General features: G+C 48.9%; 1 protein-coding gene across 1 annotated transcript in view; it reads left to right on the top strand.

Annotated features, from left to right (window-relative positions):
* ARHGAP20 (Rho GTPase activating protein 20) overlaps positions 1-12,218 on the top strand; it is a gene marked incomplete at both ends in the record, with an annotated part of 89,274 nt that extends 77,056 nt beyond the window's left edge. The window contains 6 exons of the mRNA XM_084249812.1: positions 678-856; positions 2,023-2,184; positions 5,664-5,773; positions 7,496-7,685; positions 8,723-8,837; positions 10,345-12,218. Of these exons, the coding sequence (XP_084105938.1) occupies positions 678-856; positions 2,023-2,184; positions 5,664-5,773; positions 7,496-7,685; positions 8,723-8,837; positions 10,345-12,218 (2,630 nt within the window). The remainder of the gene's footprint in view (positions 1-677; positions 857-2,022; positions 2,185-5,663; positions 5,774-7,495; positions 7,686-8,722; positions 8,838-10,344) is intronic.
* Positions 12,219-14,029: the final 1,811 nt, after the last annotated feature.

The raw sequence follows: 14,029 nt of genomic DNA, 5'->3' as shown, positions 1-14,029 counted from the left end.
TCCCTCCTGCTGGGGGAAGTGCTTCATCTCCTGAAGCTGCTGGTGTTTCTCTCTCCCCTTATGACACTTTATTACTATACTTGCTTTCCTCAGCACCACCACCAGCCTTGTGCCCCATTAGCTTATAGACTTCATCAAGGTAAGTGCAAGTTTCCTTCACTCCTGCCTATAAACATGCTGTTTAGAGTTGGAACTGAGGGCAGTGAAAAGGAGAGGGGAGTGGCCGTCCTAGCTCAGATCTCAGCAGCAGGGAGGCAGTCTGTTTCTCGAGAGCAGCATCCTAGAAACAGCTCCTCTTCCCAACTTTTAAAATGTGGTCTAGTTTAATCGTCAGCGGTTTTGTATGTCCAGGCCTATCTTTAAAATGGAATAAGATAGTTGTGTGGGTGTGCATGGATAGAAATATGGTGTGAGACACTTTTCTGGTCTAAGTTGTTACAGTTCAACTAGGGAGCCTTTTCTCTGCCTTTGAAAATCCAGGACCAAAACTCCAGTAAGCCAACCAGGGATGTCCCCAGCCCAGGGAGGATAATAACCCAAACATCTGATTCTTCCTTACCTGGTGATGGTGATTGGCTGAGTGACACAGGACAGCGACATACAGAGTGTGGAATGGAAACTGCAGCACATGTAGTTGGATTCAACTGGTTTTCCTGATCCTCCTGCTTCTTCCTTAGATTCAGGCCAGAAGACATTTAAAAGGAGGCGATCCATCATAAACTGGGCCTTCTGGCGGGGCTCCAGCACCCACCTGGACAACTTGCCCATGTCACCGACGTCGCCTATGCCAGGGCAGCTCTTTGGAGTGTCTCTGCCGAGTGTTTGTGAGAACGACAATCTGCCCAAACCTGTGTTGGTAAGTCTCATGCCGGCTGCCACGCTGGCTGGAAGGCGCCTGGGGAAAGAGAGGCCCAAGCGGCAGATCTATCCCCAAACAGATCTATCTATCCCCAAACACCCTGACTTTGAGGATCTTATCGTACTTCAAAGAGTAAAAACCTGACCTAGCGATTGCCGTCATCAGGAAGACAGAACAGGACGCTCACCTAGCTCAGGCGGGAGTGACCTAAGCCTGCTGGGATCAGTCAGTTTGCGCGGCGGACAGAGAAGCCTCATCGTGTCCCTCGCGTTCCTCTCACATCTTTCTTGAACGCTGCTTTGTTGTGAGTGTCCTCTGCCGTCGCTTTAGGAGCAGAAAGAACGCAGTCTTTCTAATTTCAAGCCTGTGGCTTAGAGAGACAGCCTCTGGTTTCCTCTCGGAGCAGCTTAGCTGAAAGCCACCGCCTCCCGTTTATCCGTTCAGTGACCCCCGTACAGCACTGGGCGACCAGGCCCCTGTGAGCGCCGCAGTGGCCACCGCAGCGCTTGGCCTTCCCAGCAGGCTTCACGCGCAGTGACTGCCTTGGCTACTTTCTTTTACAAATGAAAGCATAAAAAGCCTCGGGTTTGCCGACGGTCACGCAGTGGTGCACACGTGGCTGAGCTGGGGTTCAGAGCCCGTGGCGTGCGCGTCTCTGGCACCCGTTCTCTCCCCACGCTGCAGGCAGAGGACACCCAGCTAGAGAGAGGACAAATCAAAGACACCTGGGAGTGCAGTGTGTGGAGGAAGCGTCCTGGAGGAAAGACTTTCTGAGCCTCGTTTTAAGAGCTGGAAGTAAATATAGGAAGTAGAGTGGAGGAGGAAGACAGGCAGGATCTGGTGTAGCAGGATCTGTCCGTGTTGGGAGGGAACAGTCTGGACGAGAATACGGGGACCAGCAGTGAGGCTGGAGAGACGCGTTCGCAGGCCCCTTGACGTGAGCGGGGAAGTTTGATTATAAAGCGGCTGTTGGTTCTCCAAGCCAAAGACAGTCTCGTGAGAGCTAATAGTTTGAAGTGCAATCTTCGAGCTAGATGTCGAGTACAGCGAGAATAAATAGGCAATAAGAGCCAGAGGACAGCGCCTTTGCTCGGTCGCACCCTCCAACCCCCCATCTGCCTGTGTGAGGTGCCATCTTGGCTTTTTCTTTTGCTTCCCCACAGGACATGCTTTTCTTTCTTAATCAAAAAGGACCCCTCACAAAGGGCATCTTCAGACAGTCTGCCAACGTGAAGTCCTGCCGCGAGCTGAAAGAGAGACTGAATTCCGGAGTGGAAGTGCACCTAGACTGTGAATCCGTTTTTGTGATCGCCTCCGTCTTAAAGGTAGGACCCGTCCTCCCTCACCCACCACAGGTGTGGCTCTGGAGAGAGGCAGCGGGTTTCTTTCATTATCTCATTATTCCCATCTGCAAAGACCCAGCATACATTTCTAACCTTAAAAAGCATTTTTAAAAAAAGTATTTAAAAAATTATTTTAAAAGAAAGTCAACATTGGACTTGGAAAGCCATGGCCAGTGACACAGCACGTCAGATAATACTTTTTAAAATGGTTTCACTCCCACACCACTGTCCTTGTTTTCACTTCTTCTGCCCCATGGGGGGAAAAAAAAAATCACAGCATGCATAGCATGTTTCCCAAAACAAGCATCCTAATTCTGAGGACTTCCTCACAACCTCACTACCTTCCTAATAAAGACAAAATTCTCACAAAGTTTTATGAAACTTGGAAACTGCAGCTTACCAGAATAAACATTTGCCTAACAGCTGAAACAAAAGATTGCATGCTGAGACCACTGAAAATTCCATTCATTTACACAATCCCCACGCCTTCCCTGCTCCCCTATGCCTGCTTAAAGTGGAGTAGGGAATGACTCCAGCATCTGGGCTCTTTTATATAACCTTCAGCACATTTGGCTTTCTTTATGGCTCTCACCCTTCACCCATGGTTACTTAAGTCATATCCATATTGAGTTAGAGCACTTTCTAAAATGTCTCCTCCTGCATGCTTGAAAATGCCTCACATTTTTGGACAACCTAGAGTCAAAACCATCTGTTAGCAGAGCTTGGGACCCCAGCAATAGTTTCTGCAGCCCTGCCTCAGGCTCCTGTCTCCCAGCAGGGGTGCACTGCACCCGTACCCAAGCCAGGGAAAGACAAGGCCCCAGCCTTACTCCCCAGTCCTGGGCATAAACAGGACTTAAGAAAATGATGGTGAAGAAGAGGCTCCTAGAACAGGCCCCTGCTGAGTGCTCAGCTGCCTGCAGAGTCTAACTCCAGGAGTTTATGAACAGTCAGATGTTTTATTGGCAAATGGGCCATGTCTGCTCTTAAACAACCCCTGCTGGAGGCCTTTGCAATAAGGTCTCACTCAAAAAGAACCAGTGAGCTAGAGCAAAGGTCATCTATGTTGCACAGAGTCTGTGATTCCTCTTTAAAGATATGTATGGAGTGTAAATAACTGTCAGGGATATATATATATACACACAGTGAAACTTTCTTTGCCTTTTTTAATCATAAGTAAGACTTTCTCCCATCTCTTAATTTAAGTAGTTAAAGCCTATGTTTTAGAAAATCTTCCTTTCTATACTATTCTTCACTGCAGCATACTTCAATATTTTGTACTGATTGTGGCTACTCTAAAGTAGTGTAGTTCTGAAAGAGTTCAATTACATTTCAAGTTTCAGAAATATAGCTTGCACAAAAATAAGCAGCAAAAGACAACAATCCAAATGATTGAAAAGTCTGGTTAAAATGGGGTCCAATTAATTGAAAGTTTATAATCAAATAACTCTTTTACTCTGATTTCTTCCAAGTGGTTGCAGGAAAGGAGATGCTTTATGCCAAAAGTTTTTGAGCTATTGTCTTGTTTTTAACACCATTTGGAAATAATACCTAAGAGTTAAGCAAAATCAGCATAAGTAACATGAGAGGAAAACTTAACTCTTAACTGCTATGGTAGGAAGAAAATTGGTTGAGACACTATATCTATGATCCATCAGACCTTTGGGGAAAAGTTCGTTTTTAATCCTGCTGGAATCTCATCTCCGAATAATTAGGATTTCTGCTGATAGTCTGGACTCTGACTCGGGAGGGAAGGAGACCTTGAGTCAGAACCAGCTCTCACATCCTCTCTTAGAGGAGATGGTGGTTTTATTTCATAACTTGTTATTCCAGCTGTGGAGAGTTCATTGTGATGTTACAAGTTAATATCTTTCAAGTGTAGGTTTCAGATTTAGTGATGTTTTCTTGTAAGACAGATCATAAGTATGTTTTCCACTAAAATTAAAAAGGGAGCTATTGTCACTGCCCCCACTTTGAAATAAAAATGTTGCCTTTTCTAAATCTGACTTTTAAAATAGGTACAGCAACTAAAATTAGTTTGGAATTAGGAAAATTCAATATCTCTAACCCAAAAGGAGGTAACTTTTTATGACAACACATTTGAATCCCAAGTATCCATGTACATTCTACCAGAAGAAATAATAGGAGAGAGAGACTTTGGCTACTGAGTAGGAAGATGACTGATTCAATCTAAAAAAAAAAATCATGGTAACAGATGACATGACTACAAGGTTCTATGGCTTTGACACGCAATAACCTCCACTACGTGTGGAACTGTACCGCACGTGGAGAGTCCAAGGTACCTTGAGGCCTCCCCCGCCCAGAGCAGCTGGTAGAGGAGGCGTGCACATCACCACCGCATAGCTCCCTGGTAATGTAACAGGACACAGAAGTGCAGGCACAGAGGTGAAGGTTGATTTTTTTCCAATGGGAGTTACAGTTGCTCAACAATAGACTTTTGCCTTGTCTCCATGTTGAGCGTAGTAACTTGCAAGAAGATTGCCCCCCTCCCTGGTACAGAGCTTAGCCAAGAAATTGAGTTTCTCGTGCTAGGTTTACAGAGGTGGAGATCAGACTGTGCAGGCCTAGCTTTGTTAATACCATGCCAAAAGCAACACAAGAACTGGCCTGGAACAGGAAGGCATATAGGACTCGGATGAAGATGAGTTTATTTTTCAGCTTTTTAAGAAACAAAGGTGAACCTAAAATCACCCTTGGTCATGTACTCCCTACTATTTCGTAGTCTGATCTGGCCACAGCCAGCCCAGCTGATGGGCCCAGAACAGGATCTCAGCACCAGAAAGACTCCTGGGGATGCAGTATTTAGCATCCACCAGGCATAGGGGTGCTGCCCCAGGCTGCCATAGGCCAACCACAGCTGAGGTCCTTTCTCCCCCCAAATGTGCATGAGCCCTTTGGTGGGGGATATAGGGAGAAATTAAGTGTCTGTGTGCAGTTGATCAACACCACTAGAATAAAAGGTTCTAAAATAGAAGGGCCTGTGCTTTTTTTCACCGCTCTGTCCCCAGCACCTCCAGCGGGCCTTGGCATGTAGGAGTCAGTCTGTGTGGAATGACAGGATGACTGATGTAGGTATCTGCAAAGTAATGCATGCACTAGTGACCTGGGAGAGGAAAAAGTACTTTGGATGGTTTGTTGCCAGCCCCTGTCCTGGTGTCCTGGTTGGCTAAGATGTGTACAAATAGGAGATTTCAGCCAAAACAGGTTGTCCTCTATCTTTCACTATATTGCAGACTCCAATTATCCCTCTGGTTTTTCATCAGAAAAGAAATCAGAACATGTGTTTCTATGTGTGCCCAGATTCCAAAAAAATGGGAGGACTTAACTGAACTTTCAACAAGATGTCTTCTGGTTTCTCCAATACATAATTAGCATGAGAACCAATATATAATTAGCATGAGAATAATGATTCATAAGATTTGTTTTTCCCTCTTTGGAAGGATTTTCTGCGAAACATTCCAGGAAGCATTTTTTCATCAGATCTCTACGATCACTGGGTCTGCGTAATGGATCAAGGAAATGATGAAGAGAAAATAAATACAATTCAAAGGTAATTATTTTTTTTCCAAGGGTAATTATTCTAACTGGATTATGCCTCAAAAGCACTTTTTAAAAAACATGTCTTGTAAGATTGTCTATGAAAGTAGTACTATCGAAGTCATACCCCAGGGGCACATTTAACAATAGACTCATCCCGCTGTTATTACTGTTTTCTCATTTTATAACCTGGAAGGCTGTGTGCCTTGTGTCTGTCTCGAGGGGTGAGGCCCACTGGACCAATGACTAATAGGCCCTGTAGACCCTGCAGTCTACTTTGTATTTTAATATTGCCCAGGTCACCTAAATCCTTATACATCGCATGCAGTGGTTTCCCCACTCCAGTTTCCTGCATTATAAGGAATTGGGAAAGATGGTTCCATTATCAGAAAACTGTACTTCCAGGAATCAAGAATCCCACTATCATTTACTCACATACACTTGTTTAGCGTATGCAAGTAACTTTAACTCTCAAATATGAGCTATTACCAACACATAGCTATTGGCAGATATCGTTTGTCAGTAGAGCATAGCACAGCTGTCAAAGACACCAGAAACTAAAATATTAACTCCCTTCCATTATGATTTGGTTAAAACCAGACATAGTGAACATCGAGTCTATATTTTGTCCTACAAACTGTTGATTTTTTCCAAAAAAGCTAAAACTATGACTTGTGCAAGTATAAAATTGGCATATGTGAAAGATTTTTAGATCACTAATTTTAGAGGACTAGTAAGGTGTTATAGCCAGTTCAAAAGAGATTTCACAGTACCACAATGTAAGCAATTGAATCAGAAATGTTGAATGAGTTCATAAATACAGGCAAATGGAATTTTCCTTTGGGGGTACAAGGATGGTGGGGGACAGAAAAGTCATTTGTCTCTGGCAGACGATTTTCCATAGACAAGTGTTAGGTGCTGTCAGTTTCCTACAACTTGGAGCTACTGGAATGACCTAAGAGTATCCCGAGATAGCACCTGCCTCCCCACGGAGTTCACTCAGTGATCTTTGCCCGGTTCTGTCTCTTTCGTAATTCACACAGCTAAACTGTACCCATCAGCTGATCATACTGACAAAACACCTCCCTGTCCAGCCACCGTGTACAATGTACCTCTTCTGTGGATCATAGTAAAAATCACTTTTCACAAACTAATTTTTAAGTTCCTTACCAATTACAACACAGGAACAGGAGGTCATAAGTTATGATTAGCTTGATTTTGTAGGTGAGAGAGAGAGATTTGGAACAAAATTGACCTTGGAAGCTGGTAGGACAGAGCAGCAGTGCTCAGGATGGACCTGGAGGTCACAGTGGCTCAGGTTTGGGTTCTCACTGTTGAGCAGCATTCCCAGTATGCCAGTTGGAAATACAGGAGCACCTTCATTTTAATCGTTTAATTTCATCAGACAGCTTTTTGGGGTTTTGGGTTAAGAATACTCTGAAATGTTACTGGATTGCTTCAGTTAAAAATACTCTTTCAGAGAAATATTTTAGGCAGCATTTTTTTAATGAGCCATTTTTCTAATTCTTTTACCCTAATGTTGGCTTGTGAAGATGTAGCGCAAAAGAAATCAACCCCAGGGCCTATGTGCTCTGTCTCTGAACGGGCAGTCTCCACTCTGCCCTGTGCTGCCTGAGACTGTGCTGGCTTTGCACAGTCCCGTGGAGAGCGAGGGCACATCTCTATACAAGTTGTTTATGAAATAGCTCGCTTAAGGCGCCTTTTTTGTCTTTAGACTATTAGACCAGCTTCCGAGAGCCAATGTTGTCCTCCTAAGATACCTCTTCGGGGTTTTGCACAACATCGAGCAGCACTCCTCGGCCAATCAGATGACTGCATTTAACTTAGCCGTATGTATCGCTCCCAGCATCCTGTGGCCACCTACTTCCTCCAGCCCAGAACTAGAAAACGAGTTTACAAAAAAGGTAGGGAAGTTTTTTGTTTTTCTGCCATGGGGGACTGAACCTCCATTTTGAGCCTAAAATTCAGGCTATTCTAGAAGATAACGTCTTAAATCACTGACATGCACCTCCTTATAAACGAGTGTCTCAGCCTCTCTGATAAGCCACTTTTCTGCAATCTAACCAGGGGCTACTTGATTTTTCCCTTTAAAGAGGCAGTGACACACTGACTGCAACCGTCGAGTGATAAGCAGCTGATAGGATTTTAAAAAGAAACATTCTGCTGGTGTTCAAGCCCACTCAGCCCTCAGCCTCACCGCTCGCTGGTTGCTTATACCAACCCACATTTGCCACAACTGAGAAATAGAGGTGCAGACAGCACCCTGCCCTGTGGTGGCCGTGATTCATCCCTCGCAGCCCCATCCCTCGGTGCAAACACAGGATTCAGGGACCTTCATCTCCCTTTACCCCCATGTTCTGCCTCTTCCTTTGCCTCAGCTGTTGGGTCAGGGAAACTCTGCAAAGCCTGCAGAGCCTCTCGGTAGAGGCAGAAAGCGCTCCAGTTAAAAGCTTCCATCTTCGCCAAGCACCTCCAGTTAGAGGGCGTGAGGGGGCAGAGAGAAGCGGAGGCCAGTCAAGCCCAGTGCCGGTCCTCTCTCCTGCTGTCTCTGCCCTCACAAGCAGCCCTGGAGCATGCCCTCTGCCCGCCTTTCAATGACTGCTTTCACACGTCAGGTGTACCTTTCACCCCAGACACCCTATTGAGAATACTCGAAATTGCCCTAAGTTTAAAGACAGTCATTGGTATAAAGATGTTAGCACTAAGCCAGACTCCCAAATCACGTCAGTCCGCTGATTAATATCTATGCCCAAGCTGTTCTTAAAGTACCGTTTTCTTTTTAAGAGATACTTGCTTACTTTTAAACTGGAGCAGATGCGAATTTCTCTCAGGATTCTTTCGCATTATTTTGTTAAAAATCAGGATTTGTAAATATGCAATATGAAAGGTGTTCATATTGTACTTTTATCTTCACTTTTCACTCGTATCTTTTTTTGAACAGGTTTCTCTGCTCATACAATTTCTGATTGAAAATTGCTGTAGGATATTTGGAGAAGAGATCACTTCCCTCTTGGGAGAGGTTGCAGTGAGATGTGATACTAGAGAGAACGCCTCAGGTATTGTGAATAATTGGATTAGCTATTGTGAGAAAAGACATGCATCTGTGCTGGGGCAGGGGTTGTCTTCCAACCCAGAGCAGTTCAAGGGGAGGGAGCCTGTCCCTGAGGTCAGTGATGCCAGGGCTGCCCCTTCTTAGGAGGCCGGGCTGTGTCAACACTATGGTGGACGTAAAAAAAAAAGAGGAAACAGTTAAGATAAGCCCCTACTCTTCAAGAAGTTGTTGGTGGCAGCATGATACAATACAATACAAAATAAAATTTTTCTGGGGGGTGGGGGGCGGGGAGGGATTGGGGTCAAAATAAGGGGGTCGCAATTGTATGGGGAATATAAAAGTAAAAAAAATAAAAAATAAAACTTTTCAAGGAACCCTACTGTATATAACAAATGCTATGCGTGAGCCTGGGAGCAAAAACCTGAGAGCAGACCTGTCTTTTTCTTCCTCTCCTTCCTCTGACACCAGCCTCTGTGGCCTGACACCAGCCACAGACACCTTAGAGTTCTAGTGAACAACGACAGATTAAACACAGCTGGTGTCGCGGGGGCAGGGAAGGAGGGATGTGCAGTGTGAAGCTAGTCAGCCTTCGAGAATTTGAGTCCTCACACCACTAGTTTCTAGCCATGTTGTTTTAGGCCAATTATTTTCATGCCACTGAAGATGGGTATCTTCATGTCTAGAAATATCCCCAAAGCAATGAGAACAAGTCAAAATATCCAGAAATGTCTAGCTTTGGGGGGTGGTGGTGAAGATTAAGTAGAATGCTTCAGATTAAGTAGAATGCTTCTCAAAGAAAAGTGCACAGGGTTTAGTGAATGGTTTCCCGAAGACTGGAGGTAACTATGCGCACCTGCCAGCCACAGTGTGAGAAGGCAGAGTCCTATGCTCAGGACTTGGGCGTACCTGGCATTAACTCCCTCCTATTTTTACCATTTCATGGTATTATGACTTGTTCTCATTGCTTTGAGGATATCTTTCTTTTAAGCTCTATTCTATTTATGCACACAAGAACTGGGGTACAGGCCAGAGGTGTGAGAGGTGAGAGGACTCATCAGAGACAGAGCGGGGAACAGAACAGGCAGACTGACTAACTGAAATACACTGCTGAGGGGAGCAGCGGGCAAGTCAGGAGAGGTCTGCCGCGCCATGTGGGTTTCTCTCTGGCTGGGGATCGAACTCACACTGCAGTGGCTACGGACAGCTTCATAGGTTGCGTCCTAACCCCTTGCGCCACCAGGGAGGCCCCACTTTGAGGCTATTTAAGGAAAACCCATTTCTTCAGAAACTGAGGTAAATCTAATATACCCCAGCAGGTGTTTTTGGTTTTTATGTTTGTTTTCCCCCCCCCCGCACTGCAATTGGGAAGATATTGAAAGGTTCTCCCTTGAGAGTAGGCATTTGAAGCATCTTCTTGACAGGCCCTTAAACTAAGTGGTGCAGTGTTCAGGCAGCATGGCCTGTACTTGTGGCAAGAGAAAATGCTAATGGCATGTTGATTTCCCCACTAGATCTCTCTTGCTTCCAACTGAACGACTCCTCCTACGACAGCTTGGAAAATGAACTGAACGAGGATGTGGACGCCCCGTGTAGCGACCTGGTGAAGAAACTCGGCCAGGGCAGCCGAAGCATGGACTCCGTGCTGACCCTCAGTGACTACGACCTGGACCAGCCGGAGGTGGAGGGCCTCCTCACCCTGAGTGACTTCGACCTGGACCGCTCCAAAGACGAGGACGTGCACCTGGCCCGGGCCCTGGAGTCCCAGCCGGGGAGGGTCGCGGTGTACACCAAGGCCCCCCTGCGGGATCCAGCCCGGGCCCCCTGCAGTCTGAGCACCCCCCGCTACCTGCCCCCCGCCACCGCCGTGGACGCCCCCAAGAGCCTGAGGCGGCACCGGCGCTGCTCGGAGCCCAGCATCGACTATTTCGACTCCAAGCTTTCCTACCTCAGGGAGTTCTACCAGAAGAAGCTCCGCAAGTCCAGCTGCGACGCCATCCTCTCGCAGAAGGACGCGGACAGCCTCAAGCAGAACCCGCCCCCCCGGGAGGAGGCCAGGGGCTGCCCCAGGCCCTGTGGCGCCCCCCCGGGTGGGGACACCACGGGCAGGAGAGACGCCGCCGGTCACACCCCGAGGAAGAAGAGCCTGTCTGCCAGTGAAGGAAGCCACAGCAAGCTCTTCCCCAAGTCCAAGCCCGTGGCCATTTCTGTGGCCTCCTGCAGCCACGCGCCCTCGCAGGGCCGCGCAGGGACCCAGCCCTTCGCCGCCGACCCCCCTGGGTACTCCCCGCCGCACACGGCCGACGCCCTCAAGGGCCCGAGGAGGCACCGGCGCTGCTCCGAGCCCAGCATGGACGACCAGCGCGGCAAGCTGACCTACCTCAGGGCCGTGTATTCCAAGCAGCAGCAGAAGAGCGGCCGCGGGGCCGGCCCCCTGCACGGAGAGGACGACTATCTCAAGCGGCACAAGTCTTTGCAAATGGAGGGGCAGAAACTCATCAATCAGAGCCTGGTCATGGGGATCGAGGTGGGCAAGAGCAGTGCCGTGACCCCGAACCCCGACAGGGCCATCCCCCCACGCCTGCACATCGGCCCGAGGACTAGCTACTCCAGCCTGTCCTCCCCCGGCTCCTCCCCATCGGGCTCCTCGGTCAGCTCCCAGGACAGCGCCTTCTCCCAGATCTCCGAGCACTCTGTGTTTACACCCACCGAAACCTCGTCGCCCATAGATTGCACTTTTCAGCCTCAAAGGAAGCCAGAGGAGCTCTCCTCGGACCTGAGCGGCTCCAGCCTCGTCTCTGGCATGCCCGGGCCCTCCTCGGGGCAGGCCGGCAGGCGCCTGGGGTACGCAAAAAAGGACCCAGTGGAGTGGCCTTCACAAATGCACCCCGTGACGCTGCACCCCAGCACGTGGCTGAGAAACGGTGTGGCCAGCTTGAAAAACTGGTCCCTCAAAAAGAAGGCAAGGGCGCTGAGACCAGAGGAAAGGAAAATAGACGTTCTCAAAGGGCCCACGGAGCCACTCCCACAGGCCTCTGGTGTGCCAGAAGCCAGCTCACTGCGAGACAGGCCGAAAGACATGCCGCTCGGGGCGGGGGCAGAGCGTGGGGCCGGGCACACTGACCCCTGGCCCAGCACCCCTCCGGGCCAGGACGTGCAGCCGCACAGCCGCTCCCCCTTCAGCCTGGTGGAAGACCGGCTCCAGGTCCCCGCAGAGTCACGGGAGGGCGGCGAGCAGGGTGGCCAGTGCTCCCCGGGCGCCCTGCCTTGCGCGAGGGCCTCACCCAGCCCTCCGACGGGGGAGGACGCGGCCAGCCCTGGCTCGGGCCTCACCGTGGTCCGCGATGTTGGGGACAGACAGACAGCCAAAGACACTGAACCACAGTAAGAATCTGACGTCTGCAAGATCAGAAACCCGGCTAATAATGACCTAGAGACAGTAATTATGACCCCTTTGTATAAAATACCTGGGATGGGTAGCAGAAGGATCATCATCGGTAATACTTAGGACAACAAAAGAATTCTCCTTGAGGCTATTTGGCCAGAAAAATAATAATAATAATGCTTAGACTTAAAAAAGTTCACTACCTAAGTGTTTGGAAAGCTGTTCCTTCCTTTGCTAGGTCAAGGGCCTGGTCCTGCCGTGTGTTTTTAAAGATACTAGCAGAGGGCTAGAGGAAGCACCTCCTGTCCAGGCGGCAGGCCTGCAGGACTAGCTGGTCTGTGCGCTGAGTGTCCTGAGAAGGCCGTGATCCCGCAGTGAGGACCGGGAGAGCGGAGAGGGGCAGGCGAAGCACCAACCCCAGCCCCCCGTGGGCTGCTTTCCTAAGCAGGCGAAGACAAGCCCGCGGTGACGAGGGAAATCTGGGAAGCACCCCCTCTAAGCAAGGGGCTCTCAGACGAGGTGGGACAGTCGTGTGCCCTCACAGGATCCTTCCGGAGGCAGCAGCCCCAAGTGCACAATACCATGGCCTCTGTGTCTGTTGTGTTGGCAGACTTGTTCCTCAGTGTGGCCTTTCTCTGCAAAGGCCCAGGGAACGGAGCTGTGAGGAGAAAGAAGGGAACAGCAGCCCCGGAGGGATGTCCTAAGGCACCCACCTGGAGACCTCTCCAGAAGAGCAGCTTCTGCCGTCCTCATCAGGTGACCATCTCAGCTGGAGAGGGGCCGCGAGGCCAGGCCTCTCTGCTCCGCCAATACTGCCGCTGCCAGCTGAGCAAAGCCTGGGCCCTCCTGGCCGAGACATTTTGCCGCAGCCAAACAGCCTCTCCGCCAACCAGGAAGAAAAAGCTCCTGATAAGTCATCCCCTTTCTGATTGCCTTTCAGCAGTTGAGAGATCGCTTGAGAGACTGGCAGGTTAGAAGTGTCACAGAACTCAATTCCCCCAGGGCTCTGTCAGGTTTTCTCCTCTGACAGGCATGGACTTTGGATTTTTCTTACCACCCGAAGTTTTCAGTTATTTTTGTCCTAAGCGATTCATGGTTTACAGATGATGTATGGACGTTCCTCGGGTCGCACTGGTGCACCTCCCAGATGATCCCTGCGGGTTGTCGCCCTCCCAACCCCACCCCCTGCCAGTATGAAGGGCAAAATCAGAGCAAAGTGCATCTTCATTGTGACTATGTGACTACTCGTAACCAGTTTGCTGGGGGCCATTTGGTGTCTAGTTCACCAGCGAGTGGTCCTTTCGCACCACAAACCTGCCTATTCCAAATTTTTTCTTAGCCTCCAGAAATCTTTAAAATATTTTCCCCTGTTGCCCTAAAGGCTGCATTTTGCAGTGATAGAAAATAATGTTTTCTGTAAGATAGACGTCCTCACAGTATTAGCTATAGGTGCTACCTACCTCCGTGGGACATGGCCCTGTTTGCCCTCCCCAGCGTCAGTCACCGGGAGAACTCTGCGTCCAAAGAACGCAGCGATGCACTGACCATCGCAGTCACAGGTGTGAAGTAGATCTCACCTTACAACCCACCCCTCCCGAGTGACACGCCCCAGCGTCCGCGTGCACCTCCTGTGGTGGAGCATAGACAGCCAACAGGGACCCCCGACCCGCAGGATGACTACTGTCCAAAATGCAAGATGTGAATGAAACTTACTGCTTGGAGTGTCTTTCTAGAAGAACTTGCTTCTCTACCTAACAAGATAACAGGCCTAGCCTTTTTATTTTAAAATTGGCAGGTAGAAAGTCACCTACCCA

Source organism: Talpa europaea, assembly GCF_964194135.1.
Source record: "Talpa europaea genome assembly, chromosome: 12".
In the NCBI taxonomy this organism is placed as follows: Eukaryota; Metazoa; Chordata; class Mammalia; order Eulipotyphla; family Talpidae; genus Talpa; species Talpa europaea.
Note: the sequence above shows the minus strand (reverse complement) of the source record. Positions and strands in the feature narration are given on the sequence as shown.